Source organism: Mesoplodon bidens (genome assembly GCF_964165515.1).
Source record: "Mesoplodon bidens genome assembly, contig: HAP1_SCAFFOLD_103, whole genome shotgun sequence".
Taxonomy (NCBI): Eukaryota; Metazoa; Chordata; class Mammalia; order Artiodactyla; family Ziphiidae; genus Mesoplodon; species Mesoplodon bidens.
This window is the reverse complement of record NW_027672700.1, coordinates 697,886-724,669: the sequence shown is the minus strand read 5'-3', so window position 1 is coordinate 724,669 and position 26,784 is coordinate 697,886. Positions and strand designations below refer to the sequence as shown.

Below are 26,784 nucleotides of genomic sequence, written 5' to 3'. Positions count from 1 at the left end.
GAGGCGTGGGAAGCTGGTAACAATTGCTGCAAATGGTCCAAGGGCTTCTGGTCCTGCTTGGCCGGCGAAAGATCATAGTCGGAACTGGGCTCAGGCCGCTTTCAAAATCTCCGGACGGTCACCTATCACGAAACCAGGCAGCGCACACATTTCAGGCTGTCCTTCCACCACCCGCCTGGTTCGCCTCCTCCCTGAGTTACAAACCTGAGTGGAGGAAAGCACTTTTCCTCCTCTCTGTCTGGGGGAGGCGGGGCGCGAGGAAGGGGTTGCATTTTTACTAGCTGGAAACTTCACCGCCACCCAGGAGACAGGTCCCCTAGGAAGGGGCAGGGACGTTTTGGGGGGAGGGGTTCAGGAAAAGGAAAGCTTTGTCCCCAGAAGCAGAGAAGCAGGCAGGCGGGATGTGCCTGCACGGGCCCGGGGGACGGGGGAGAGCCAGGGGCAAGAGGTACCTTGCCATCCGCATTGTCCACCTAGGAGTCCCCTGGCAGCGGCAAGCCCCGCCTGGGCTCCTGAGGGATCAAATGCTTGGTTTTGCACGGTCGCTTCGCGGATGGTTTCTCGCTGTTGTCGGTGTATTGCTGCGGCAGGGGCGAAGGCTGCCGATCCATTTCTTCGTCCATGCACAGCACATCTGTCAGGGGGAGAAGCAGCGGGCGTTACACAGTTGTAGCCGGTGAGGAAAGAAAAGCCCATTGTTAGCACTGATCGTTGGAGCAGCTTCAGTTTTTAAAGATATACCAATTATGTTTTCAAAGCACTAATATTTTAATCATCCCACATTCAACCGGCAAATAGGCTAACCCACGAAACGCCAAATGGCAAGTCGCTTCAAAGGGCCGCAAGACAGGGCAGAAGCCAGCCCTTCGTGCGCTCCCGTCCCCACCCGTGGGGGGCCTGGGTGCTCGGGACAGGGCGACTGGGGACAGCCTGAGGCTGGAATGAGGGCACTGACAAGCGCCCGGGGTCACCCAAGACTTCCCTTCCTGCCCAGCCGCGGGCTGGGTGATGAGGAGCAGCCCAGGAAGTCGAGCTCCCACCTCACTGTCCATTCCATAAGGAAGTGTGCAGGCTGAAAGGACCTCAGGAAGAAAACTCCCCGCTCGCCACACGCTACTCTTGTCAACTTGGATGGCGCTCAGGTCCCCTCCAGGGCCGTTTCCCACAGAGGGCGGGTGATCCACCCTCCAGGAGCGCCCCCCGCCCCGTGCGTACCTTGTTCATTGTCACTGCATTTAAGGGACTCCTCCAACCAGCTGCTGTTGCTTTTGGCCTCTGCCCTTTTCCTGCCAGGTTTCTCTTCGGAGATGCTATTGCCCTGGGGGGTGACCGCAGGCTGAACCGCCTGGGTCACTTCCTTCCTGCCCTGCCGGCCAGGTTTGCTCTCTGCTCCCGCCGTCCTCTAAGGTGCAGCAAGCGGCGCTGCTTTCTGGGATGGAGCCCTGTTAATTCAATGCACACCTCAGGTTGGTCAGCTCACTATAATGTGGCTCTTCTAAGTGGTTACAGGAACTGTTTGTCATTTCCCTCTCAGGCCAGTCAGCTAATGGAGAAATAACTACAAATTAATGAAGAAGCCCCCCGGGGCGGGGTGGGGGACAAACTGTCTTACACATCACTAACAGGGGTGGGGGAGGGGAGGGGTGTGGTCACTGTGTTGGCTGGAACTTGTCACCAAGTCTCGGGAGGGGGTCTATTTACCTTTGGCCACCTTTGGGCTCCAGCCCCGCCACCTGGCTTTGGGGGGGTGGGGGGTGGGGAGGTGTGAGTGGCTCCCCCCAGGGATCCAGGGTGGGACTGGAACTTTCCACTGCTCCGCTCCAGGACTTCCGTAGGGTGCCCTGCGGGCCCGAAGCCAAACCGAGCTCACCTTTGGAGACCCGTCTCCGCTTGGCTTTCAGCAGAGAGTCCTCCGGGAGCACAGTGGTCTCAGTGTGGTTCCTATTGCCAGACACCTTGCGCTTTCTGTTCAGCCGGAGGGTGGGGCTGCGTGACGCGTCCGGGGCCGCCTGGTCGGCGGGGGACTCTCTGGGGGGCTCCGTGTCCATGTCCTCAGGAAGATCACTGTCTTCTGGGGCTTCAAAGCGGTCAGGTTTGCTTCCATCAAAACACTCCCCTAGGGGAGGGGAGACAACCCGGAAAGGAGGGAACAAAGGTCACCAGGAGCAGGCAGGACCCCCACGCCCAAGGCAATCTGCTACCAACAGACCACCCCCCTTTGGAGACCAGGGGCCTCACACGCCGGAAGCACAAAACCCTCAGAAAGACGTCCCAAAGGAAGGACAGCTGAACACAACCAGCAAAGAAAGCAGAAAATGAGGCGCGTAGCCCACTCACAATCCATCCTTCAAGGGTCAAGGTGAGGCATCTACACCATCCGTCTATAGGCATGTGAGATCACTCCCTAACTGCTTAACTCTCCAAGGTGGCTTACTTTTAAAGGGGGGGTGAGTGACCTCACAGTAAGATCCAACCAATCAGGGCAGAGCTACAATGGGGGGTGAGTGACCTCACAGTAAGATCCAACCAATCAGGGCAGAGCTACAAATGACTATGGAAACAGCTGCTAGTCAACAAAAAAGGCTGATGTCATCAAGAGACCAAATAGCCCCCAACTGCCATCTACACAGACATAGCACCAATGTTCACTTGGGTCAGCAGGGGCGAGGGTGAAGAAAAAGGGTAGGGAAAGAATGGTGGGAGGCTGGGAAGCTGGGAAGCTGGGGAGACCAAGGCAAGAGGAGCCTGGCAAAGGGAAAGGAAAGGCTTCCTGGTGCACACACAAGGGTCAAGGGCAATTTCAAAGAACTCAACCAGATTGCTACAAGTCCGTCTGTCCTCTTTCCACACCCGTGGGGGGAAAAGCATTTCACTGCCATCGAGGGGCTGCTCCTATTTCCTGTCTAGGAAGAAGGCCCTCAGTGACACCAGTCACCCACCTGGCACGTCTCCACGCCTTCCTTCCCAGGCAACAAGCATCTAAGGACATTTCAAAGACAAGACTCCAACCCCCTTTGTGGGGGTGGGGTGGGGGGGTGCGGCAGGCAGGGCTGAACTGCTCACACCTCAGCTCCGCCTGTGTTGCTCCTGCCCCCTCTGCTCAATCTAGCATCCACTTGGGGCTTTTCCTCCAATTACCCCAGCCTAACATCACTCCTCACTTTTGCTCTAGCCAAAGAAACAGTTCAACTGCTTTGCTAGTCACATTGTTTCTAACACACAAATAATTCCATAATGATCACTGTGCTGGTAAAGAGTTCCCCGAAGATGACCCTGTGTCCATCACCGGCCGGGGGTGGGGGTGGGTGTATGAGTTTGGTATTTCGTTAACACCTGAGCTAAGCTCCCACAGCCCGTTTTTCTAGATGAAATCATGGACACACCCCTCACATGCTGCTCGCATTCCTCCTCCTCTCCCTAGACCACTTCAAGTATCACTCCCACTTCTGCTCAGCAGGCTGGTCCCCTGATCAGCCTGTCTTGGGGGGCATTCCCAGCATTTAATGGCAGCCAGTTGTGGGGATGAACCTCACCCAGGCCTGGGCTAGCCTGACCTGTGTTCTCAATGGTGGAACACACTTAGCTTTTCTCCAAGGGTATCCCAAGGTGGGAGAGATCCCCATCTACTCTTGCCGGAATGGTGGAATCACCCCAACCGCGAGGGTCTCCTGCCATGGCAGCAGGAGAAACCCCAAACTCCTGGCCTGTGCTTACGGGTGATGCAGCCCAGGCTACCGCAGGCCCGGTGAAGACGGCGTGCTGCAACTCTCACTCGGGCTGCTCTGTGACCCTCTTAAACACTCGGGCAGGAATGGCGCCGCTTTACAACTCGGCCCCCTTCACTTGTAAAGTGGGAATGTTACTGCTAGCCTCCCTCCAGGTTGGGCTTCATAATCACGGGCCGGGCTCAGCACAGAGAAAGGCTGGAAAAATCCCTTTAACCAAAAGATGCCAAGACTTTCAGACCAGCCTGAATCTCAGGCCTGAAATGTAGGAAATTTTAAGAGGTGAGCCCTGCTGGTTACACCATTGGACTTCTCTGGTCCAATCAGCCTTCCCTAAAAGCTCCGTGGGAGGGGATCCATGGAGGAATGGAAGGGCTACCTTAAGAACCCCCATGTCCAATTTGAAAGTTTCTTTTTCCAAACTAGGTCCATCCACCCTTCCCCCAACCCCAGAGCCTTTTAGGGCAAAGATCTCAATTCCCCTCAGCTAAGGCCCCCCAAGACCTTACGCTAGTGTGACCTTACCCAGGCCAGTAATAACCCTGAAGGACACCCACCCCGACTGCCCAAGATGCCCATGGCCACCAGCTATGGGGTAGAGGCTCCGTGTCACTTGGAGCTTCTCAAAGACTGTTCTAACCACGACCCACAGGAGGATGACCCTTGAGGGCAAAGGAGATGGGGAGATAAATAGATACACGGGGATCCTAACCATCAGGCTTTGCCATCATTGCTACTTTTGGCCCTTCTAAAAGTGGGAAGCCATGTGCCCTTGGTCACCCAGTCTAAGCAAGATGTGAACGTGGTCCCTGCAGCATGGTCCTATGACTCACAGCACATATATCCCAAATTCATTATGGTTGTACCATAGCATCACCTCACAGAAGCATCACCACAGCAACATTTACAAGTCACTGTGGCAACAAAGCACCCTCACCACTGTTGAGCCATGCCCAGTGAGGCCTAAACAAGGTGAGAGGGTTCTGAGTTGATGGAAGGCTCCCCAGGATTAAAATCCCCTTCTCTGTAGCTTAACTATAATAGCACCTCCAGTCAGGGCTAACCTTGTTCAAAGTTACACCCACTACACAAGGAGTGCAGGGGATCTCTGTTCCAAAGTAGTTTACAAACGTGCAGGTGCTCAGCTGGAAGAGAAGTTCCCTGAGCAAAGAAGTTTCATGAAGCCCCTTGACTGAGCCTTCCTCCAGCTCCTGGCCAGGCACTGCCACTGAGCAGGACCTAGGCCTGTCCCAGCCAAGTGGTTCGCAAGGGAGATGGTTACTCCAAGTTTGAGAAGGAAGGGACCAATGCCTCCTTGCCCCGCCCCATCTTCAAATGCCACTGAGGGTTCCTAGTGATGAACTTCCAAGTCAGAGGAACCTCCAAACTCATTTGGTGAACTTCCAAAATAAAATTTCACTCAGCCACCCATGTGATCATAAAGAATAAATGAGTATCTCAGCCACTGTGTATTCAAGTTAATTTCTTTTTTAAACAAGCCCCTAGCAACAAGATGCACCCGCACCAGGACAACCAGGGCTGCGCAAACAGCACCCATCACCTTAGAAGCTCCTGGGCCCTCCATGGGTAGGGGCTGCCTCAGAAGGGGGAAGGCATCTTGAAGGTGTCCTGGACCCTCTCTGAGACCCCTGGCCGACCCAAATCCTCGCCCCAGCTCCCATGTGCTCACAGCTCGGCTCTCGGCCACACCGACACCCATGAGAAGGACCTGAGCCCATATCAGCTCAAGACGTGATGGCCCAAGAACAAGAAGGCCCATTCATATCCAGCTGAATGGAATGAACACCTGCTGGGCCTTGGACGTGGAGGCCGCAGTAAGAACAGTGGCCCCTTCAGGTGACCTTTCCTGACCAGCTATTCACAAACCCCACGTCTCTACAAGACAGAGGGTGGGTGGGGAACCCACCTCCGTTGCCCCAACCTTTCAAACGGAGCCCCTCACCTTCCCCAACCCTTCTCCTGCCCTCCCATGGTGGCCATTCATGGCTCACTGGGCCATGTCCCGGGTGCTCCAGGAAGAGACCCGTCGGTCGGTCTGAGATTGGAGGCAGGCGGTGGGGGGAGGGGGCTTTCGGAATCATCTGGGGCTCAGACCCTGCTCCCCATCAGCCACACCGAGTTCTCGTCTCCACGCTCAGCAGGAAAGACTGGGAAGGACGCACACAAACGTCTCTGGGAAGAAGGGCAGGTGAGGCCACTGAGACGTGAAGGGCAGCGGCCACCCTGGGTTTGGCCACGTTGCTGGAGAAAAGGGCGAGAAGACTCGAGGCAGGTTAACTGCCCGCTCCCTTCCTCCAGCCTCCCTCACCGTCCACCCACAACAGGAAGATCCCCTCCTCAGAAAAGTGCATACCCGTGAACTTGGCGTTGCCCACTTTTACCACATCTCTCTGAGAAACTTCCCCAAGAGCTGAGTTATGAGGCCACTCGGGAGGGTAAGGGCTGCGTGTCAGCTGTGAGCACAGGCAAGGAGGGAGGCCTTCTTGCTGCTTCAGGGTGGCCTGGACCCTCCGTTTTTCATTCCAATCCCGAGGGGGAGGAGCTCGGAATCGTCTACTCCAGGCACATCGAGAGCCCCATCCCTCGGGTAAGGCCGCCACTGACTAGCCCCAGAAATCCCCTTCTACGGGAGCCACGTAGGACACACCGGTCCCGGTGTGGCTTACCCAGAACCGTGGCCACAGGCCTTTGTCTGACCCCAAAGATGAGCTGGGGGAGGGCAGTGCTCCAAGCAGCAGAGAGAAGCACACGCTGTGGCTGACCACAATTTTCCCGAACTGCATCAGGCACCCACGACCTAAGCGTGCGGGCGAACGCCGACCCTACGACCGGGTCCAAGGGCCTGGGCCTCCCAAACGTGCCCACCACCCCCGACTGTCCCGTCTCAGAAGGATTTCACGCCCACCCTGTCCTCGACGTTCACCGAGGTGCCCTCACTCACCATCACCGGTGAGGTTTCTGGGGTCCGGAGCAGGCTGCAGGCCACAGCCACAAGCACGCACACGGAAGAAAGCGGGAGAAAGACCTCCACTTGCTGCCAACGCATCTCATTAGCCCAGGAAGTCTCGAGGGCCAAGCCCGAAGTCAACCCCAGTGGGGGAGCAGCTGAGGGGACCGCAGAGTGTGACTCGAGGCCAACACGAGCTTTCTCTCCAGTTCGGCCTCCAGAACAGAACACAGCCGTCTGGTGGGAAGAACGGCCTCGTTGGTCCCACGGCCTGGGAGCGTGGTGTCAGCTCCTCATGGCTGCAAACGAGCCTCCACAGAACACAATGATGCTCATCTCTCTGGGGCCTTCATCAGCCCTCATCGCACTTGAACGAAACCTCTGCCTCTGGAGGGAGAATCCGAGTACTGTCCACCCCCTCCCACAGGAGACTGTCACTCTGGAGGGTCTGGCTCTGGCTGCAAGTGTCATTCCACTGCTACCAAAAACCCGTGTCCGTACCTGCTACACAACAGAACACATACCTGCTACGCCGGAGGTCCTGCACTGCCATTCCTCTGCTCTACTGTATCAGACTATTACTAACTACAGGACTAGCATTGCTCCGGAAAAAGGAGACGCGTGCCAGGAAAGAGCATTTCATAGGTGCTTCACTCCTGGATGCCGCAACGCTCCAAAGGACAACCAGCCTTGCAATCCACAGCTGGGAAGGGTGCCCAGAGCAGCCCGTTCTCCGAACAGCCAGCACCCAGACGCTGGGCCGTCGGAAGCGTACTGTTTCCTCTCACCTCCCTCGGCACTGGGAGCGGAAGCGCCCCGTTCCCACCGACGTGGTACCACACGCGAGCCGCCTGGGTTCACTTACATCTCTCACTGTCGTTCTGGTCGGCAATGGCCTCCTCCGGGGCGACCGACTTTGGCTTTTTGTCCTGACTTCCTTTCAGCCTTTCCCAGTCAGCGGGGCTGAATTTGCGCACCTCGGAGTCTTTGGTCGTGGGGTGGCCACCTTCTCGCTCTTTCATCTCCAACTCTGAGAAGCGCATCACTGCACGCTACAAAGAGAACGGAGATGGAAAAAAGACACACCTTACCACCAAAGCTATTTCACTGCCCTTACCTTAAAGGAAAGTATCTTCAAAGAAAAGTTTGCCCAAAACCAACCACAATTTATGATACAACTGAGATATTTTAAAATTGAACGATAAAACGTAAGAGTGTCTATGTGTAACTAGTCACACACTCTTTATTCCTAAAGCCATATGTATGTAGAGATATATGTGGTGTGTATGTATAGCCATACATACACTGTGGCATAGAGACAGACATTCTCTTTCGAAGGTAAATAAAACAAAACAAAAACACAACGCAAAGAAAACGAAACAAAAACACAACAGAAAAGAAAACAAATGCACAGTGAATAAAGACGACCATGGCCCACAAACTTCCCTTTGTATATTTGGAAATGAAATTTAACTCAAAAGGTTTATGGAAGATTCTAGTAATAAAAATTTGAAGAATTGACCTCACAGTAAGCAGCGGGTAGACATAAAATACTGTCCTCTTGTAATCCTTCCATCTATGTAATTAAAATGGGCACTCAATGCATCATTTAGATAACTTCATCCATTTTTATAAGCATAAACCAATTTTTTTCTTAACATTGCAAAACAATTTGGCTTTATTTGTCTTTTAATTAAAAGTAAAATATCTTAAGGAAATTCCTATACAACATCTATCATTCACTAGCAAGTTAAATACATACTCTATCCCTTTAAGCAAGGTTTGTTTTTTTGTTTTGTTTATTTGTTTGTTTTTTGGGTGGAAAAAAAAATTGCACGAATCTCACAGACATGCGGCCGCTACACACCTCCACCAAGTATCACGTAAGGCATTCTAAGCAGCGCTTTTAGGTATATTTGTTAACGTACAGTAACGGCAGAGAAATCAAAGCGATTGATAGGTAAATGTCATGCAGTCTTTTAGACATCCTTCGCAATAATTCAAACTTCCGTTATCAGCATTCCAGTGGAGTTCGCTTAAAATCTACAGAATAACTTCAAGTATCCACTTACGTCCCCTTACTGGACACATTTCAAACATTTCAATTACCCTAAGCTTCATTAACCAAATCAGCCCGGTGTCCTGCCCTATCATACCCCCGGCCCCCTCCTCTTCACACATTAAAAAAACCTGACAACTGGTCAGGCTCCTGAAATTCGGATTGGGGGGGGGCTCACCTGCAATGCCCGCTGGTCCCGGCCAGGCTGACTAGAGTCTGCGTACAGTCCGGTAGCGACACACTTGAACCGGTCACCCACGTAACCAGCGGAGTTTGCGATTCTCTTTGCCAACTTAGATGGCTTCGGGTTCAGAACTTTGCCATCGGTTGATCCTGCCTCGTCAGCTCCGTGTTTGGTGTCGGTGGGCGTGACGTCCACACTCGGTGGGGCACTGCCCACGCAAAATGGTTTGGGATCCTCTTGGGTTTTCCCGAACGTGACCGCAGAGCCGTCGCTCCCCAGGGTCGGCTCCAGGAATGGAGTCGAGACCGGCGTCGCCAGGTTCTCCTTGTTGGTTACCGCTGGAACATTCTCCTTGCTGAAGCCGGAAACTGGCTGGCCCGGAGCCTGTTTGAAAGTATAGGCTTCGTGGAAGTCACTGATGTGCCCCAACTCCTCTCTCAGGGCAATGAAATCCCGGTGTGGCTGTAGGGCCACATTTTACTTTTTTATTTTTAATATATGTTCACATGTTTCCATAAAGGATCCAAGGTGGCCCATAACGTACGGACACACAATATTAGCTTTAAAAAAAAATGGAAAAAAAAAAAAAAAGGGAAATCATGATCCTGGAAATGGGTTGCATCCGTTTAAGGGGTGAGAATAACAGAATGAGTGAGCCAAAGATTTGGGAAAGGATCTCACATTTCCAAATGTCCAAATCTTAAAATTGCACCAAGTGGGAATGTAGCTGTGGCAGTATTAACCTGAGAGAGCTCTATGATCGTTGTCTTTACTCATCACTTGGTTGCAAGGTTCTAAATGACAGGGTAAGTGAAGGAGGGCAAGTAGACAGATAAGAGTCATTTCCTGATTCTCAAAAGAAGGGGCATCACCTAGGGAAGGGGACTCCAAAATCCTACAGGAATCCTCTTCATATACTAAATTTTCTAGGTGGCAAAAGTATCTCATTTGACCCTAGCAGCCAGATGGAACTTAGAAAAGTAGTGAAAAGCTACTCAACTGACTGCAAGTCATATGACTAGGAGCATGTCAGTGAAAAGTTCACGTGAAGATGCTGTGGAAGAGCAGTTCACCTTGTGGTTGAGCGTCCTCAGAACGTGCAATGGGAGGTGCAGTACCTGCTCTGTCTCACAGGGACCCTCCAACCTCTAAACGCATCTTTCCTGGGAAGCTGAATTCAAAGAGTCAATTTAAAAAAAAGAGAGGGCTTCCCTGGTGGCGCAGTGGTTGAGAGTCCGCCTGCTGATGCAGGGGACACGGGTTCGTGCCCCGGTCCGGGAAGATCCCACATGTCGCGGAGCGGCTGGGCCCGTGAGCCACGGCCGCCGAGCCTGCGCGTCCGGAGCCTGTGCTCCGCAATGGGAGAGGCCACAACAGTGAGAGGCCCGCGTACCACAAAAAATAAATTAATAAATAAATAAATTTTAAAAAGATAAACGTCTCTAGTAGAGAAATTTTATCAGAGCCTAGTATTAAGAGCTGTAGAGCCACAAGTTTCCCACGATACAGCCTTAGCAGAGGCTGTTAAGGCAGTGACAGAAAATTTGTACCGAGGGAAATAGCAGAAGAGTTTGCCTACAATTCACGAAAAGGATCCCTGCACTTGGCCTGAAGGAAATCAGCAAAATTTGTAACAGCTTGTGTATTTGTATGCGGGATTGAGAATGAATTTCATTTTTTAATTTCTCTGAATTATCACATAAGATTCAGAAGATGCTCTCTCTGCCTAGAAGCCACCCCACTGGGATAACTATGCCTACAGAGTTTCTTTGCCTATAACTCCTACTTGCTAACAGACTGGCAGCCTGGCCCCAGGGCCTGGTCGCTGCTCCCAGTGCAATGGTGGATATGGTGTCAACGGTTGCAAAATCAAAGCCCCTTACATCCTCTCCATGCCTCGGTCCCACCCCCCACCCCACTCACCATTGATATTCAGGAAGGGGAAGGTGTCCTGGATGGGAACGTGGTGCTGTGACTGGTCCAGCTCACCTTCCTCATCTTCTTCATCCACATCATTATCTTTCTCATCCCAAGGAGCAGATCCAGTGGATCCTACCCGAGAAACACACACACACACAAAGGTCAAAAGTGAGGCGCTCACGTTGCACTGTCATCCCTGCAGCTGACCCACTGTTCAAGCTAGGCACTGCCAGCACAGAGGTTCCTTGGGTTCAGTGTGCACCCTCAATGCCAAAGAGTGGGAACCAAGGGTGTTCACCCCACTCCCAGCTCCTCCTACGGAGCCCCAGTGCAAGCTCTCATCCCCTCCCCTATCCAGGAGCTGCAGACCCTACTCCCTTCTCCTAGAAACCTTTTAATTCCTACTCTAAACCCCTTTCTACACATTCGCATCCCTTCTAAGGACCCAAGGAGCACAGCTTCTCTCCTTTATAAGCTTACTGTGAAGACAGACCCTTCCCTCATGGCAGAGCCTCACTAGATTCACTGGAGGTCAAGTCTAAATTATCTGGCTCTTAGTCGGAACTGGCTCAACATTGAGTAAATATAGGGATCAGGTGGTATTCTCCTAGGAAAAATACCATACAAATTAAATGATCACTTACCCATCATTTATAAAGAGAACTTAATAGCCTTCATAATGTCATGGCAATTGATTCTTAGAACAGCCTTTGAAATACGCAGGAAAGATGAGAACCCAGATTTTATAGTGGAAGAAGCTGACGCTCAAAACGTTGAATGACTTGATTCAATGTCCCACAAGTAGTGAAATGGAAAGACCGAGGTTTATAACTCAGACCTTCTAAGTTTTAAGCCCTCCTTCTTCTAAACTACCTGGCCTCTCTTCTCAGTGTTGAGTCCCAAGAGAAGTTATTTTTTATAGAACTCAATACCCCCTCTTCTTTCTAATGCTTTACTGTTCCACTGGGTGGGCAGGAAGACTGTGCTGAGTTTATATCTTTTGTTCTCTGGGTTCTTTCTAGGGACAGCATTTCTTGCTTTATTTACCAGTCTTCAACTTTGTAAGCGAGGCGACTTTCAAGTCGACTATCGCTTTAAGGGTCCAGCCCGGAACCTGGCACACTGTCCACCTTCTCCCCAGCAGCTGGGGCCTCACCTGGGTTAATGATAGAGCCCTGGGGCTGGGGGATGTCACACACTTGATATATCTTCACTGGGTTCATGGGCACCTCCTTGGTGCCGTCGTACATCAGGTTGAATTCCCTGCTCTTGTTGAGCGCACAGCGGAGCTGGGCCTTCCATTTAGCTGGGTCGGGGTCGTCCACCCCTTCCTGGTACTTCCCCTGTCTCCACAGCCCAGGCCTGAGGGATAGGAAACTGCAGTGAGTGCCTGCTTGTTGCCCAGAAACACTGGAAAGTGTGCCCGCCCTCCCTCGTACAGACACAGATACACACAGCCCTGCCTGACCGCCCCATCACCCCAACTCCAATTTACAGAGACTGCAGCAGAAGACACCACGCTGGGGACCAGGCAAGGCAAGGCCTGAGACAAATTAAGCCAAATGCAAATACAGTATTTTAAAAAGAGGAGCCTCATCTCAAGTGCTTGTGGCAGCATCATCTGTCAGGACAACAATGGCCTTAATGAAGGGTTGAAAATAAAGAAAAATCTGGAACAAGTATACACCAAAATACTCATGGCAACTTTTGGATAGCAAGACTTCAGGTAATTTTGTTTTGTTTTGTTAGCCTTATTTGTTTTTCACATGAATTGCTTATATAATAAGAAGAGAAAGGGAGGTGGCGTATGATATGAAGAATTTAGGCTTGCAGTTCCCTCTCACTTCAGTCTTTAATCTGATGCACAAATAACTGTTGAAACCAAGTACCTTTAGGAGTAGCAGCCCATAGGAGGGCAGGAAGCACGCTCTGGGGGTTCAGCTGGCCTCAGTGCGAGGCTGAGGGCCTCAAGTCCTAATAAACTCACACCACCTGCCTTTCCCTGCTTCCTCAAACTCCCACATTGGGAACATTTTGCTGGGAACACCAGTGGCTGGTGGCCTGGGCCAAAACCAGTGTGGCCCCGCCTCTCTGGTTTTCAATTTCCAGGTCTAACAGGCATCTATGTGTCTGTTCACGGGATATCAGCCCTCCCCCACTGTTAACGTACCTCAGATGTCTACACTTTCTTCAGGGCTGTGACGTATGTGCTGGCACAGAAAAGGGGGATGTCTTTTGCAGAGGACTCAAGATCAAGAGAACGAGATGGACCGGCCAGACTGCTCCCACTTGATGTTAGGAAGATAAGGTGGCCATGTAGTTAGAATTCTGCAGCGGAACATAGCCTATAGAGTCTATGGGTTTGTGGATCCACAACTTTTATTTTTTCAGTAATGCCAACCAAGCTCGTAAGAGACTGACATATAATCCAGAATGCCAGTCTACTCGTTTTCAAAGGGGGATAAAGCTGGTCAGTGACCAGCATGGTTAAGTCCAATAACCTGGACATAACCATGTATGATCTCAACCAGTAACTCCTGTATCTGGTTTCTAATGACAATTCCAAGAACATAAGACCCACTCAACATTTAAATCCAAATTTTCAGATGACTCCAAAGCTAAATGGAAATGATTTGATATTGAACTCTAAATCTGCATTATCTAGACTATCTCTTACCCAGTTGGGTAACCCAGAAGCGACAGTAAAAGGCTCCTGCTTTCCCAAAAATCACAGGGCGTAAAAATGAAAAGCACTGGAAAGGCAAGACCCCCAGTGAATTTGCAAAGCTGCTTTTGTGTCTTTTTCTTTTTCACCTTGAAGCCAGGAGAAATTCTAAAAATACAAATGTATTAATTTTTAAAACTTGACTTTACTGAATATTGTTCAGATCCCCAAGCCTACAAAAATAATTTTAGTTTTTTAAAAATGCTCCCTCTTCAGACTATACTACAAAGCTACAGTAATCAAGACAGTGTGGTACTGGCACAAAAACAGAAAGATAGATCAATGGAACAGGATAGAAAGCCCAGAGGTAAACCCACGCACATATGCTCAACTTATCTTTGATAAAGGAGGCAGGAATGTACAGTGGAGAAAGGAAAGCCTCTTCAATAAGTGGTGCTGGGAAAACTGGACAGGGACATGTAGAAGTATGAGATTAGATCATTCCCTAACACCATACACAAAAATAAGCTCAAAATGGATTAAAGACCTAAATATAAGGCCAGAAACTATCAAACTCTTAGAGGAAAACATAGGCAGAGCACTCTATGACATAAATCACAGCAAGATCCTTTTGGACCCACCTCCTAGAGAAATGGAAATAAAAACAAAGATAAACAAAAGGGACCTAATGAAACTTAAAAGCTTTTGCACAGCAAAGGAAACCATAAACAAGACCAAAAGACAACCCTCAGAATGGGAGAAAATATTTGCAAATGAAGCAACTGACAAAGGATTAATCTCCAAAATTTATAAACAGCTCATGCAGCTCAATAGCAAAAAAACAAACAACCCAATCCAAAAATGGGCAGAAGACTTAAATAGGCATTTCTCCAAAGAAGATATACAGACTGCCAACGAACACATGAAAGAATGCTCAACATCATTAATCATTAGAGAAATGCAAATCAAAACTACAATGAGATATCATCTCACACCAGTCAGAATGGCCATCATCAAGAAATCTAGAAACAATAAATGCTGGAGAGGGTGTGGAGAAAAGGGAACACTCTTGCACTGCTGGTGGGAATGTGAATTGGTACAGCCACTATGGAGAACAGTATGGAGGTTCCTTAAAAAACTAAAAATAGAACTACCATATGACCCAGCAATCCCACTACTAGGCATATACCCTGAGAAAACCATAATTCAAAAAGAGACATGTACCAAAATGTTCATTGCAGCTCTATTCACAATAGCCCGCAGATGGAAACAACCTAAGTGTCCATCATCGGATGAATGGATAAAGAAGATGTGGCACATATATACAACAGAATATTACTCAGCCATAAAAAGAAACGAAACAGAGCTATTTTTAATGAGGTGGATAGACCTAGAGTCTGTCATACAGTGTGAAGTAAGTCAGAAAGACAAACACAAATACCGTATGCTAACACATATATACGGAATTAAAAAAAAATAAAAATGTCATGAAAAACCTAGGGGTAAAACGGGAATAAAGACACAGACCTACTTGAGAATGGACTTGAGGATATGGGGAGGGGGAAGGGTAAGCTGTGACAAAGCGAAAGAGAGGCATGGACATATATACACTACCAAACGTAAGGTAGATAGATAGTGGGAAGCAGCCGCAGAGCACAGGGAGATCAGCTCGGTGCTTTGTGACGGCCTGGAGGGGTGGGATGGGGAGGGTGGGAGGGAGGGAGATGCATGAGGGAAGGGATGTGGGAACAGATGTATATGTATAACTGATTCACTTTGTTATAAAGCAGAAACTAATAAAAAATAAATGAATAAATAAATAAATAAATAAAATACAAAAAATACAAAAATAAAAATGCTCCCTGCCTCAAAGGAGTTTACAATCCCTTAAAGGAGACAGATGAGTCAATAGATTAGAAATATAGATACTATGTGAACACCAGTAAAACTGCCTAATCCATAAAGAGTCGGGGGTAGGTATGGTTGGCCAAGTTTATCAGAATTTATGATTCTAGGGCTGAATCTTGAACATGGGTAGAAATTAACCAGGTGAGAAGCGTGGGTCACGATACTCTAAGCAGAAGAAGCTTTATGGGCAAAGGCAGAGGCTGAAAAGCACAGTGCTTAGGGGACCTACAAGCAGTTCAGCTTGCGTGGAGGCAGCATGAGATGAAAGTCTGGGCTTGTAAGTAGGAACCATGCCAAGGAGTTTGGACCTGATTCTTAGAACACTGAGAACCACTGAGAGATCTAAGCAGGTTGTGATGGGATCAGATTTAAGTTTTAGAAAGAACCCGCTAGCTGCAGGACTGAAAAGGGTTTGAAGGGAGGCAAGGCATGAAGATAATACATAGTCTCTATATAAACCATATAATAGTGTCACTAGGGTCTGAACTAAGGAGGTGGCAGTAGGGATAGAGGATACAGGTAACGAAGGAGCCGTTAAAGACGCTGACTTGACAAAGCTTGATGAGGAACTGATTCCTTGAAGAAGGTGAGAGAGAAATCAAGGATGATTCCCTGGTTTAGGGTTTGGGAGACTGGGTGGGGGGTGATGCTGGCCACTGAGATAGGAGCAGGTTTAGAAAGATGATTTCCCTTTGGAAATGTCGGAGTTCAAATGCCTGTGGAAGGCCTAGGGGAGAAGGCCCAGCATGCCCAGGGCAGTTTTTTATCCCCACTCACCTCTCACATCACCTGAGGGACTCTCCCTGCCTGCCTCCAGCCTGGAAGAAGGTCCACCAGATTACTGACATCTCTGCCCTGTGGGCAAGGACCAATTTCTTTTCATTTCTGTATCCCTGCTCAGGCTTTAGCACACAGTTGGTCAATGTGTATTTGTTGAATTGCCTCAAATTTACAGAAATACACTTCTTGGGGAATGAATAAGTTGCTATTACAGATGCAAGACCAGAAAAACAGCCATGAGCAGAAGGCCAAGGAGACACTGCAGAAAGTGCTGGAGGAGAAAATGTGTTGCAGAACAGCAACTGCAGAGCAAACAGGTGTGGGGATGCTCCATAATCCTTGGGGCAGGGAACCCTGGGGCAGTCTGGGTGGCAAGGGAGCCAGCTGCACAACTCCCTGGAACCCCCAAGGCACCACCCTCTCCTCTGATCTCCCTCAGCGGTCCCTGGCCCTGGCCGAGCACAAGTGTGAAGAGTGGAAGAGCCAGTACGAGAGTCACCCCCAGCATGCAACTGTCCCCTACCCTGCCAGCCCAGTAATCATGAATGCCGTCTTCCTTCTCTTTTTTACAATGTGGTACATATGGATTTTTTTTGAATGAGATTTAACCAGCTTTTAAACCTTTCTTCTTTCTAACAATATCAGTACTCTCTGACTCTCCAAATGCGCCTTTTCAAGTTGATTTAATTTATGGAAAAATCACCCTTCATACTTTCCCTTTCTTTTTTAAACCTCCCCATGGTAGTGTAATGTAGTAGAAGGAGATTTGGCCTGGGAGTTTGGACACCAGGGTTCTAGCTGCAGTAACCCACAGTTACACACGTTATATTATTAAAGAAAAAAGTAACTTACAGAAATGTATGAGGCCATTATGCACATACACACAAATATATATTCACTCATATATCCATAAAAAAGTAGTCTGGAAGGTTCTATAAAATGTTAAAGGTGTTCATCCCACGGGGGAGGAGATATACGTTAACTATATTACCCTCTTAAAATTTTACAGTAAATATATATTACTTTTATAATTTAAAAAGCCAAACTTTTCATTTTTAAAAACCTAAAACATGAAAGAAAACTGGAAAACCAACAAAATTAAAACAATCCCTAAGTCTGAGGCAACGATTTTTTTATCCGAGTCCAAGTGATGAATGAAAATACTAAGAATGGTGTGTGACACCTTAAAGTATAGAAAAAAATACAGTAAGGCAAGTAGGCATTAAGATAATAGAACATAAAAAGTTACCCAGATATATTCAGACAATGGACTACTATTCCAGTAATAAAAAGAAATGAATTACTAATATGAGCTACACGGATGAGTCACAACAACATGAGGAGCCAAAGAAGCCACGTGCAAAAGGGTACTTGTTGTATGCTTCCATTCATATGAATTTCTAGAATAGGAAACACTAATACATAGTGAAAGAAAGCATGTCAGTGGTTGCCTGATGCCAGGCCTGGGAAACTGACTGTAAAAGGACAAGAAGGAACTTTTTGCAGGTATTGGAAGTGTTCTGTATCTTGACTTTGGCGACGACAATATAGATATACACATTTGTCAAGACTTATCAAATTACATGCTTAAAACGGGTACACCTCGTTGACTGTAATTCATACTTCAATAAAGTTGATTTTAAAGTTAAATTAAAAAGTCACCTATGGGGACTTCCCTGGTGGCACAGTGGTTAAGAATTCGCCTGCTAATGCAGGGGACGTGGTTTCAAGCCCTAGTCTGGGAAGATCCCACATGCCGCCGAGCAACTAAGCCCGTGCGCCACAACTACAGAGCCTGTGCTCTAGAGCCCGTGAGCCACAACTACTGAGCCCGTGTGCCACAACTACCGAAGCCCACGTGCCTAGAGCCCATGCTCCACAACAAGAGAAGCCACCACAGTGAGAAGCCGGCGCACTGCAACAAAGACACAATGCAGCCCAAAATAAATAAATTAATAATAATTTTTTAAAAAATAGTCACCTAGACGTCTGAGTGAGACAGAGTTCCTTTAAGCTTTCAGTCCCAGCTCTTCTCTGAAGCCTCCCCTCATCTACCCTGGCAGCATGTGACCACTTTGCATCTCTTTAACACCTTATATTTATCGGTTCCATTCAGATTTGATGCTTGAAAAGTTTTGTATATTTTATGTCTATCTTCCATTCAACTTGGTTCCTCTAAGGCAGGAACAATCATCTCTTTCATAAATTGAGACCATTACAAAAACAGAATTATGTTCCCTTTCCTCTCAATCAGGGGAATTTGAAGTAGGATTGATGAAATCCTGGAAATCATAAGCAAAAATGTCACTTCTGCATTTTTATGGCCACAGGGTCCTGTTTTCATCAGATTCTTGAAGATATCACAGAGCCCAACAATGTTAAGAATCTCTGCTTTGAATCCATGTGCTTTCACCCAGCTCTGTGGTACAAGGCACCCTGCCCCTGGGGCAATCTGTCTGTGGTCCCTGCAAAGATGATAAACCCACATCAAAGACACTCACTCTTCTGCATGTCAGTGGACTCCACTGCCAGCTCTTCCTCCACAATGACGTCACTCTCGCCATCTTCAAGATTCATTTCTGTCTCATCTAGAACACTGTCTTCATCCTCTTCCTCCTCCTCATCTTCCTTGGAGACATCCTTTAATGTGGCAAGTAGTCTGTTGTAACCAGAAACTTGTTCTGGTTCACTCTATGCTTCACTTTCAGAACTTGAAGTATCTATAAACTCTCCGACTAAAAGGAAAATGGGGATTTTAAAAACAAAAATTATACTGTTCTTGTTGCTACCCCACGACTATCATCAGGCCCACAGTGGAATCAAGTTCAGACTTTTCTAAATAAAAACTAGCTTTTCTGCAAATACGCAGTCCTATCTATTCAACCAAACCTAGCACCAAATTTGTTTCAAACAGCTAATCTAGCTATGATTCTAGAAGCGCTTCCTCTTCTTTGAACTGCTCATGTTCCACATGGGAAGACAGCAAACTAAACACATGGAGCTTTAGGTTATAAGGTGATCTAACCTATGTGTCAGACATTTGGCACCTTTAAAGGAGCAACAGGAAAACTTACAACAAAAAAGTGTACTTTATTTCTGAGTCTGTGGTAATGAAATAAGACCTTTGATGATTTTGCACTCTACTTTATGTTAAGCAAACATGACATTCCATCTTAGGATTCACCAAGAGCCCTCTGGTAAGCCTCCTTAACAGGTTCTAACAGGCTAATCTCTCAGGACAGTTTCATACTCTATACTGTATTAGTTATCACAATGGCATTTTAACAGACATCTGCACTTAAAACTAAGCAATATTACTAAAGTATAGCTTACAACTAAAATCAAAGAGAGTGGAAGTGTAGCCAAACTTTACTACCATATATAATCTTAAAAGTAACAGTCCAGAATCTACTATCATAAAGAAGGTATAAAGCATTACCAGTTGACAAGTCTGTGGTTTTGCTTCCTTTCTGGAAACCCTGAGAAGAAACAGGCAATGTTAAACTTTAACTACTAGTAGGTAGCAATTAGGAAAAGTCTAATGATACAACTTTAAATGAACATGGCAGACTATACCGTTATAAATACATTATATCTATTGTCAAGTAAAAACTCCATATGCATTTGGACAGGTTTTGGAAGGATATGCCAAATAGATAATAAGAGACGAATGAAAAAGTCTAACAAGACCACATGACAAATACTACAGTCACACAGTAACAGGCTCTCATCCAAAAGACGGGAAATTTTGGCAAATAAAAGCCCTCGGGGTTCACCTTTTCTAGCAGATTTCTTAAGTAGACTATCCCTCTAACTGTTGATAAAGCAGCCCAAAGGGGTGGGATGAGCACTAAGATCATAACTGAGAGTCTGGACACTTAGAGAGGAACCCACAACTACCCAAACATTAGTTTCCTCATGGTCATTGAATAGATAGGTGATGTCGAGGGTCCCAAGCAATTCTTTTTTTATTTTTTTTAACTTATTTATTTATTTTTGCCTGCTATGGGTCTTCGTTGCTGCGCCCGGGCTTTCTCTAGTTGCGGCGAGAGGTGGCTTCTCTTGTTGCGGAGCAGGGGCTCTAGGCTCGCGGGCATCAGTAGTTGCACCACCCTGGCTCAGTAGTTGTGGCTCGCGGGCTCTAGAGTGCAGGCTCAATAGTTGTGGCGCACGGGCTTACTTGCACCGCGGCATGTGGGATCTTCCCGGACCAGGGCTCGAACCCCTGTCCCCTCCCTTGGCAGGCGGATTCTTAACCACTGCGCCACCAGGGAAGCCCCCAAGCAATTCTTTAAAAACATAGAAAACGAACACAAGCTTATAAAACCTCTGCCCAGTCGCCACACAGGAGACGTGCCGTCTAGCATAAAACTACAGGCTCAACAAAGGGTAGGAAGACCGGCGAAGAACCCCACCTCAGGCGGGAAGCCGCCAGGATCCCCGGGCGAGCTAGGCCGGCGCCGGGGCAGCGTGGCACGCGGCGGGAGCTGCCCTGTCACTACCGCCGGGGCACCGGCGGACCAAACGCGGGGACACGCGGGCTCCCACCGGGAAAGGACGCCGGCAGCGCCGGTCCCAGCCTCGCCTCTCCATACCTGTCATAGAAGGGATGCTCCTCGCCGAAATCCCTTAGATGCTTCTTCTGCTTTTTACTTAGGGAGTTGAGCAGCTGGCTCTGGCTCCGGCTCCGGCTCCGGCTCCGGCTCCGGCTCCCGCGTTTGCCCATGGGGAAGACGTCAAGTCAGCCAACCTCCAAGAATCGCGTTTTTCACCTGGAAGTCGTCTCCTCAACCCACTCACGCGGGATTGCCAACGGCGCTTTACGGCGGAAGCAGGGTGCCGTAAAGCAGACCCGCTTTACGTCGCGCTTGTACGACAGGCGTGGCTGTGAGAATCAGCCTGCATAAACGTGTAGTAACTGAGATGGTTGAATGCAGTGCCTTTCTATTATGCCATAATACAAATACCAACTAACATTTAAGGCTGCCGGTGCATCTCAATTCATCCTCACAACAGTAAACAAATAGGCCTTGTTAATAAGCCTGATATTGGAGATGAGAAAGCTGATGCTTACAAAAGCTTACACACACACTAGCAAGAGAGGAGATGGAAACCTAATTCTCTCTGATGCGACCACAGGCTTTTCCCACTAGGATCTGCCACGTGCGTGTGCTATGTGAAGAATGAGGACGCAAGGCTGAGATTCCCGCCCTTACCCTACCCCTTCATTTTCTGAAAGTATTGCAAGGGCCCTTGGTAACACATCTGTTCTGGCATTTTTCATGTTATAAAAGCAAAAACACATCCAGAGAGGTAAAGTGACTTTCCTAAATCACCCGGAGAGTCGATGTTAGAGAAAGCAGTAAAACTCAATAAAGTGTCTCAAAACTGAATTGGGGCAAATTGGGATGGAAAACTTTTAAAGGGTAAGTAACTTTTCTATATCTGGGTCGTGGTGGTGGTTACACCTGGTATACAATTACCAAAATTAATCAAACTGTACCTTTGAAATTGGTACATTTTAATGCAAGTAAATAATAATCTCAATAAACAAAGAGGTAAAAACAGCGCAACTGGACTTAATACTCTAGAGACAGGCAGAGTGTGCAGGGATACTTAAAAACCACAGGATAGGGCTTCCCTGATGGCGCAGTGGTTGAGAGTCCGCCTACCGATGCAGGGGACGCGGGTTCGTGCCCCAGTCCGGGAAGATCCCACGTGCCACGAAGCGGCTGGGCCCGTGAGCCATGGCCGCTGAGCCTGCGTGTCCGGAGCCTGGGCTCCGCAACGGGAGAGGCCACAACAGTGAGAGGCCCACGTACCGAAAAAACAAAACAAAAACCACAGGATAAACACAGAGACACTTTTTTTCTAATAGTAACTTACAATGTCAATCATAAACCACAGAATTCACCTGAATATTTAAGGTAAAATAGGAGCCATCAAAGATAGTGTTCACTGCCTCTGCTATTAGGGGAGCGTCTGTGAGAGAATTGGAGCTTTGTCCAATACCATGTCACACCTATAGAAGTCGCACTACAACTATTAAAATCCTAGTTTTGTCGTTCTGGGGACCATCTACTCCTAATTAGATTCTGGGAGCTTAGGGTGGCGTACGGAGGCAAGGGGAGGGAGTATCAAGAAAATATGTAGGGCTTCCCTGGTGGTGCAGTGGTTGAGAATCTGCCTGCCAATGCAGGGGACATGGGTTCGAGCCCTGGTCTGGGAAGATCCCACATGCCGCGGAGCAGCTGGGCCCGTGAGCCACAATTACTGAGCCTGTGCGCCTGGAGCCTGTGCTCTGCAACAAGAGAGTCCACGATAGTGAGAGGCCCGCGCACCGCGAGGAAGAGTAGTCCCCGCTTGCCACAACTAGAGAAAGCCCTCGCACAGAAACGAAGCCCCAACATAGCCATAAATAAATAATTAAAAAAAAAAAAAAGAAAATATGCAAACAGCAGGTAGTGCCAGCAGATGGCCCAGCCAAGGAACCCAGAAACAAACAGACATGTGTCTTCTGTCTCATTTCAAGATAAAAAGTACAGGCACTTATGTAAACAAAAGGCTGCTTGCAAATGTCATCATACATACTAAGGCACTAACCACAGTATAACCTGGCTATGACAATAAAGTCATACAATGTTTTTTCTCCTCCCACCCTATTCCAAGTGCCCCAGCTTCCTTCCCCAGAGGCAACCAGTTTCTTGGTGTTCTTCCAGAGATCTGCTATAAAAAGCTATACTCTTGAGCACTTGATGTGACTCTTTACTCTCTCCTGCTTTCCATGTCATTGTAGTCCTATGGACAGCTCTAGACTGTTCCCAGGTTCAGACACAACTGTGCCCTAGCTCCACCCAAGTGCTCTCATCATTGGCTCACTGAGCCCGCTTCTGAAAATATTTATATTAGCCTTTGACAACATAAAAGGGGATGCTTTGTGAAATTTTAACCTGAGAGTTCGGAATTGAAACATATTTTTCATGCCTCCAGTGAAAGTTCTCTTAGTAAAACCCACACAAAGAAGATGCATGTGCCAACTAGTGAAGGCCCTGGGAAAATTGTAATAAAGGCAAAATTTGTTCTTCCCTTTCTTCTTCTCACGCTCAGCCCTTCCTTTTCCCTCCTGCAGGGTTTTCTTTGCCCTTTGCCCTCAGGGACTCAGTATTTTCTGGGGTAAAAACAATCCAGGAAATAATCTTTTATACTAGTTTGTAAAGAGAGGCTGATGAATTAATGTTACTTGGGTATTTTCAATTCGGGGAGACTCCCTAGGATAACGATCTCAAGGGGTGGGAGGGGGGTGGCTGTCCCTTAAGACAAGATGGTCAGAATATTCAGAAAAGTGTTAGTTTTTCTTTATTAAAAACTTTTTCTTTGGAAAATTTCAAGTATATACAAAAGTAGACAAAACAGTATAATACACTCCCATGTTCCCATCCCTCGGCTTCAATGCAAGGTATGCCCACCCACTACCCCTACCTCCCGCCCCTGTATTATTTTTGAAGCAAATCCCAGACATTGTATTATTTTATCTGTAAATATTTATTTCTAAATATCTAAAAGATAAGGGTTCTTTCTTTAACATAGCTACAATGGCACTATTTCACCTAAAAAAAGATGATAACAATTATTTAATATCATCATGTAACCAGTCAGTATTCAGATTTCTGATTGTCTCATAAATGTCGTCTTTTTTTTTTTTTTTACACTGTTAGTTGAACATGTTCTGCTGTTCTCTGTGTCTCTCGCGAATACATTGTGGGATTTAGAACTTTGATCAGATTTCATTATAGCTGATATTTTAGACTTCCATCAGGAGGCGTATACCGTCTGGTTGTCTTTCATTTTGTGATGTTACCAGTCATTGGTAGTCAATGTCTAAATTCGTTAATTCATTAGAGGTCACATTCTAATTCTATCATGAGGTGATATTCTAATTCTATCATTTCTTCTTCACTTACTTGCTGGACTATTTCTATGAAAGCAAGCTTTTCCTTCCCCTAAATTTTGCTTACCCAGTGGTACTGTTTGTATAGGAAAAGCAGAAGAAATGCTTGATTCTCTCCCTTCATTTACTAATTTTCAAGACAAGGAGTCAATTCACTGGATCTTCTAATGTTGACCAATCAAGTTTTTTTTTAAATTTTTAGTATCATTATGAACTCATGGAATTATACAAATTGATGTGTTTTAATCCCTTGCAAGTATTATGGTGTACATGATTTGAAAGAGCTTATTTGACATATAGTGATGTATTTGAAAAGACAAACTATGTCCTAATACAAACCACAGAAAGTAAACAGGAGTCTATCTGAGATTCTCAACAGAGCAGGAATGGGAAGGTGGGGAAGGAGCACAATTTGAGGATACAGATCAGATGCTGGGGAAGTTTGAGTTTTGAAATTTATGTGATAATATAAGTGGTAACAACGGCACATGTGTTCAAGATATGTTGACAGGGAGCCATAAATAATCCAAAGGTATGACTCTCTAATTATGAAAGCTCTGACACCTCAGCTACTGATTTGGGAAGATTCTGGGGAAGGTGTGTGTGCACCCACACATCTGTCTCCTCCTAGATGCCTCAAATCAGACAGTCTCCTCCACCACGTGTATGCATACATGACTGTGTACACCCCAAAGCCATCCAGCCTCTTCCTGAGAGGGCTGGCAGAAATCAGTCTCTCGCTACCTGTATAATGAAATGAGCTTGTTTATTCATTAAAAAAAATGTACGAAACACCACGTGCCAGGTGCTGTGCTAGTAGCTGAGGCTGGGGGAGAATAAGATCCATTCCAGCCTCTGCAAGGAGCTCTCAGCCCATCCAGGTATGGATACGTATGCAGACTCTTACGATACACTGTGATAAATGCTAAACTGATAGATGCTGGGTGCTAAGGAAGCAGCTCAGTCAGGGTTTTGGTGCTGATGGGGGTTGGGGGCCAGGGGGGAGGGTCATCTGCTGCCTTTGAGCGTTTGTCAGCCTGTCACGCTCATTGAACATCGGTATTGAACTTGAGATTAATCTAGATTCTAGATTTTAGGCTGTATGAGTTGTTTCAGCTGACTTCATGAACAGCATGTGTGTGTGTTCAAGACAGGGTATGAGGGATATAGGGCAACAGGAAATTAGAGAGCTGGGTAGTCATCGGATTCCACAGCGTTTATTGTGTAAGGAGCAATGAGCTTTCTAGGTGGAGCATGTTTTAGATAACGAGATTATGTCTGAAAAGAGAAAAGCTTTGTAATGCATTTCAATGCACTCTACATAACTTGAAAATGTAAAACACTATTATATATAGTGCCTATTCATATTATATATAGTGCCTATTCATTCACTTTCTATTCATCTGTACCCAGAAGAACTATCCATTGTGAAACCCAGAGACTGGCATAGAGTGACCTGTAATAATTATGTTTCCTCAAGCTTATCAGAGGTTGTTTTATATTAGGCCTAGCCTAAAACTGAAATATTTTATCAGATTATATTCACCTGGGGCTTCCCTGGTGGCGCAGTGGTTGAGAGTCCGCCTGCCGATGCAGGGGACACGGGTTTGTGCCCCGGGCCAGGAAGATCCCACATGCCGCGGAGCGGCTGGGCCTGTGAGCCATGGCCGCTGAGCCTGCACATCCGGAGCCTGTGCTCCGCAACGGGAGAGGCCACAACAGTGAGAGGTCCGCGTACCGCAAAAAAAAAAAAAAAAAAAAAAAAAAAAAGATTATATTCACCTGACTGAGAACAAGGCTAAAATGCTACACTAGAGGGGATAAAGTTTTACCTCCCTCTCTCTAGTGGAATGTTGGTGTAACTACATACAGTTTTTCACATTTTTCTGGCAGAGGCTTAGCAGGCAAACCTTCATTCATTTATCAAACATTTTCTAAACAGTTACCATGTTCCTGTCATAATGTTAGGCATTAATGATTTAAAAAGCTCAGACCTCAGGCTTTCCCCTTGAAAGACCTCATAGTCTAGTTGGGGGAGACAAAGCAATGAACAAATAATTATGTTGTCATGGGCTAGATTAGAAGGGTGTCTACAAAGGGTTTTAGGAACCCAGAAGATAAAGAAGCTCCTCTTTCTGTGGAGGAGAGAGGAAAGGTCATGGGGAGTTGCACAGAGGATGCACTGAGTCAGGGTTTCCTGGGAAAGAAGGTTCCAGGGAGAGGGAATAGCATGAGCAAGGTGGAAAGATGTGTTTGGAGAACTGTCTGTGGACCCTGTTGCTGAGGTGGGTGGGTGGGAGTAGAGAGGTTGGAGAGACGGACAGGTGAGGATTCAGCCCACTAAAGGCCTTGCATGCCTTGCTGGGGCATTGAGGCCCAATCCCATGTAAGGTGAGGAACCCTTAAAGGATTTCAAGCAAGGGGGTTATGTGAACCGATTTGGACTTCAGCGAAATCACGGTGATGTCTGTATGGGTGACAAGGACATTAAATCTTCCTTTCCGACGCCTTCCTGGAGCAGCCGATTCGCTACTGATGCTGCCCACCTCCAAAAGACTTTGGAGACTTTTTCATGTTTTGTTTGTTTGTTTGTTTTCGGTACGCGGGCCTCTCACTGTTGTGGCCTC

At 47.4% G+C, this 26,784-nt stretch overlaps 2 protein-coding genes and 1 long non-coding RNA gene across 3 annotated transcripts in view; all 3 read right to left on the bottom strand.

The window, feature by feature from the left end:
- Positions 1-23: 23 nt before the first annotated feature.
- Positions 24-9,019, bottom strand: LOC308609794 (BCL-6 corepressor-like). Its single transcript, XM_081259096.1, has 6 exons — positions 8,931-9,019; positions 8,216-8,269; positions 7,559-7,745; positions 1,871-2,116; positions 453-613; positions 24-122 (listed from the first exon to the last, which is right to left on the bottom strand). The coding sequence occupies exons 2-5, from the start codon at positions 8,267-8,269 to the stop codon at positions 474-476; spliced, it is 627 nt and encodes a 208-aa protein (XP_081115222.1). The 5' UTR covers positions 8,931-9,019; the 3' UTR covers positions 24-122; positions 453-473.
- Positions 9,020-9,062: 43 nt separating this feature from the next.
- On the bottom strand, positions 9,063-12,094 carry LOC308609805 (interferon regulatory factor 6-like). Its single transcript, XM_081259106.1, has 3 exons — positions 12,013-12,094; positions 10,860-10,988; positions 9,063-9,320 (listed from the first exon to the last, which is right to left on the bottom strand). The coding sequence occupies exons 1-3, from the start codon at positions 12,077-12,079 to the stop codon at positions 9,094-9,096; spliced, it is 423 nt and encodes a 140-aa protein (XP_081115232.1). The 5' UTR covers positions 12,080-12,094; the 3' UTR covers positions 9,063-9,093.
- Positions 12,095-18,833: 6,739 nt separating this feature from the next.
- Positions 18,834-26,784, bottom strand: part of LOC308609801 — a 189,045-nt gene continuing 181,094 nt past the window's right edge. Inside the window, exons 2-3 of the long non-coding RNA XR_014014355.1 lie at positions 19,649-19,688; positions 18,834-18,944 (exon numbers count right to left, since the gene is read on the bottom strand). This is a non-coding gene — a long non-coding RNA (uncharacterized lncRNA). The remainder of the gene's footprint in view (positions 18,945-19,648; positions 19,689-26,784) is intronic.

Bases quoted from the DNA above. Each gene is read 5' to 3' on its own strand.
- LOC308609794 (XM_081259096.1), bottom strand. From the start codon at position 8,269: ATGGAAGGATTACAAGAGGACAGTATTTTATGTCTACCCGCTGCTTAC. The intron at 7,746-8,215 runs GTCAATTCTTCA...TTCTCTTTGTAG, and splicing joins TACCCGCTGCTTACTGTGAG to CGTGCAGTGATGCGCTTCTC. The intron at 614-1,870 runs GTGAGCTCGGTT...GCATGGACGAAG, and splicing joins GCGGAGACGGGTCTCCAAAG to AAATGGATCGGCAGCCTTCG.
- LOC308609805 (XM_081259106.1), bottom strand. From the start codon at position 12,079: ATGAACCCAGTGAAGATATATCAAGTGTGTGACATCCCCCAGCCCCAG. The intron at 10,989-12,012 runs GTGAGGCCCCAG...TTTCTCGGGTAG, and splicing joins GGGCTCTATCATTAACCCAG to GATCCACTGGATCTGCTCCT. The intron at 9,321-10,859 runs GTGAGTGGGGTG...ACTTTCAAACAG, and splicing joins CCCCTTCCTGAATATCAATG to GCTCCGGGCCAGCCAGTTTC.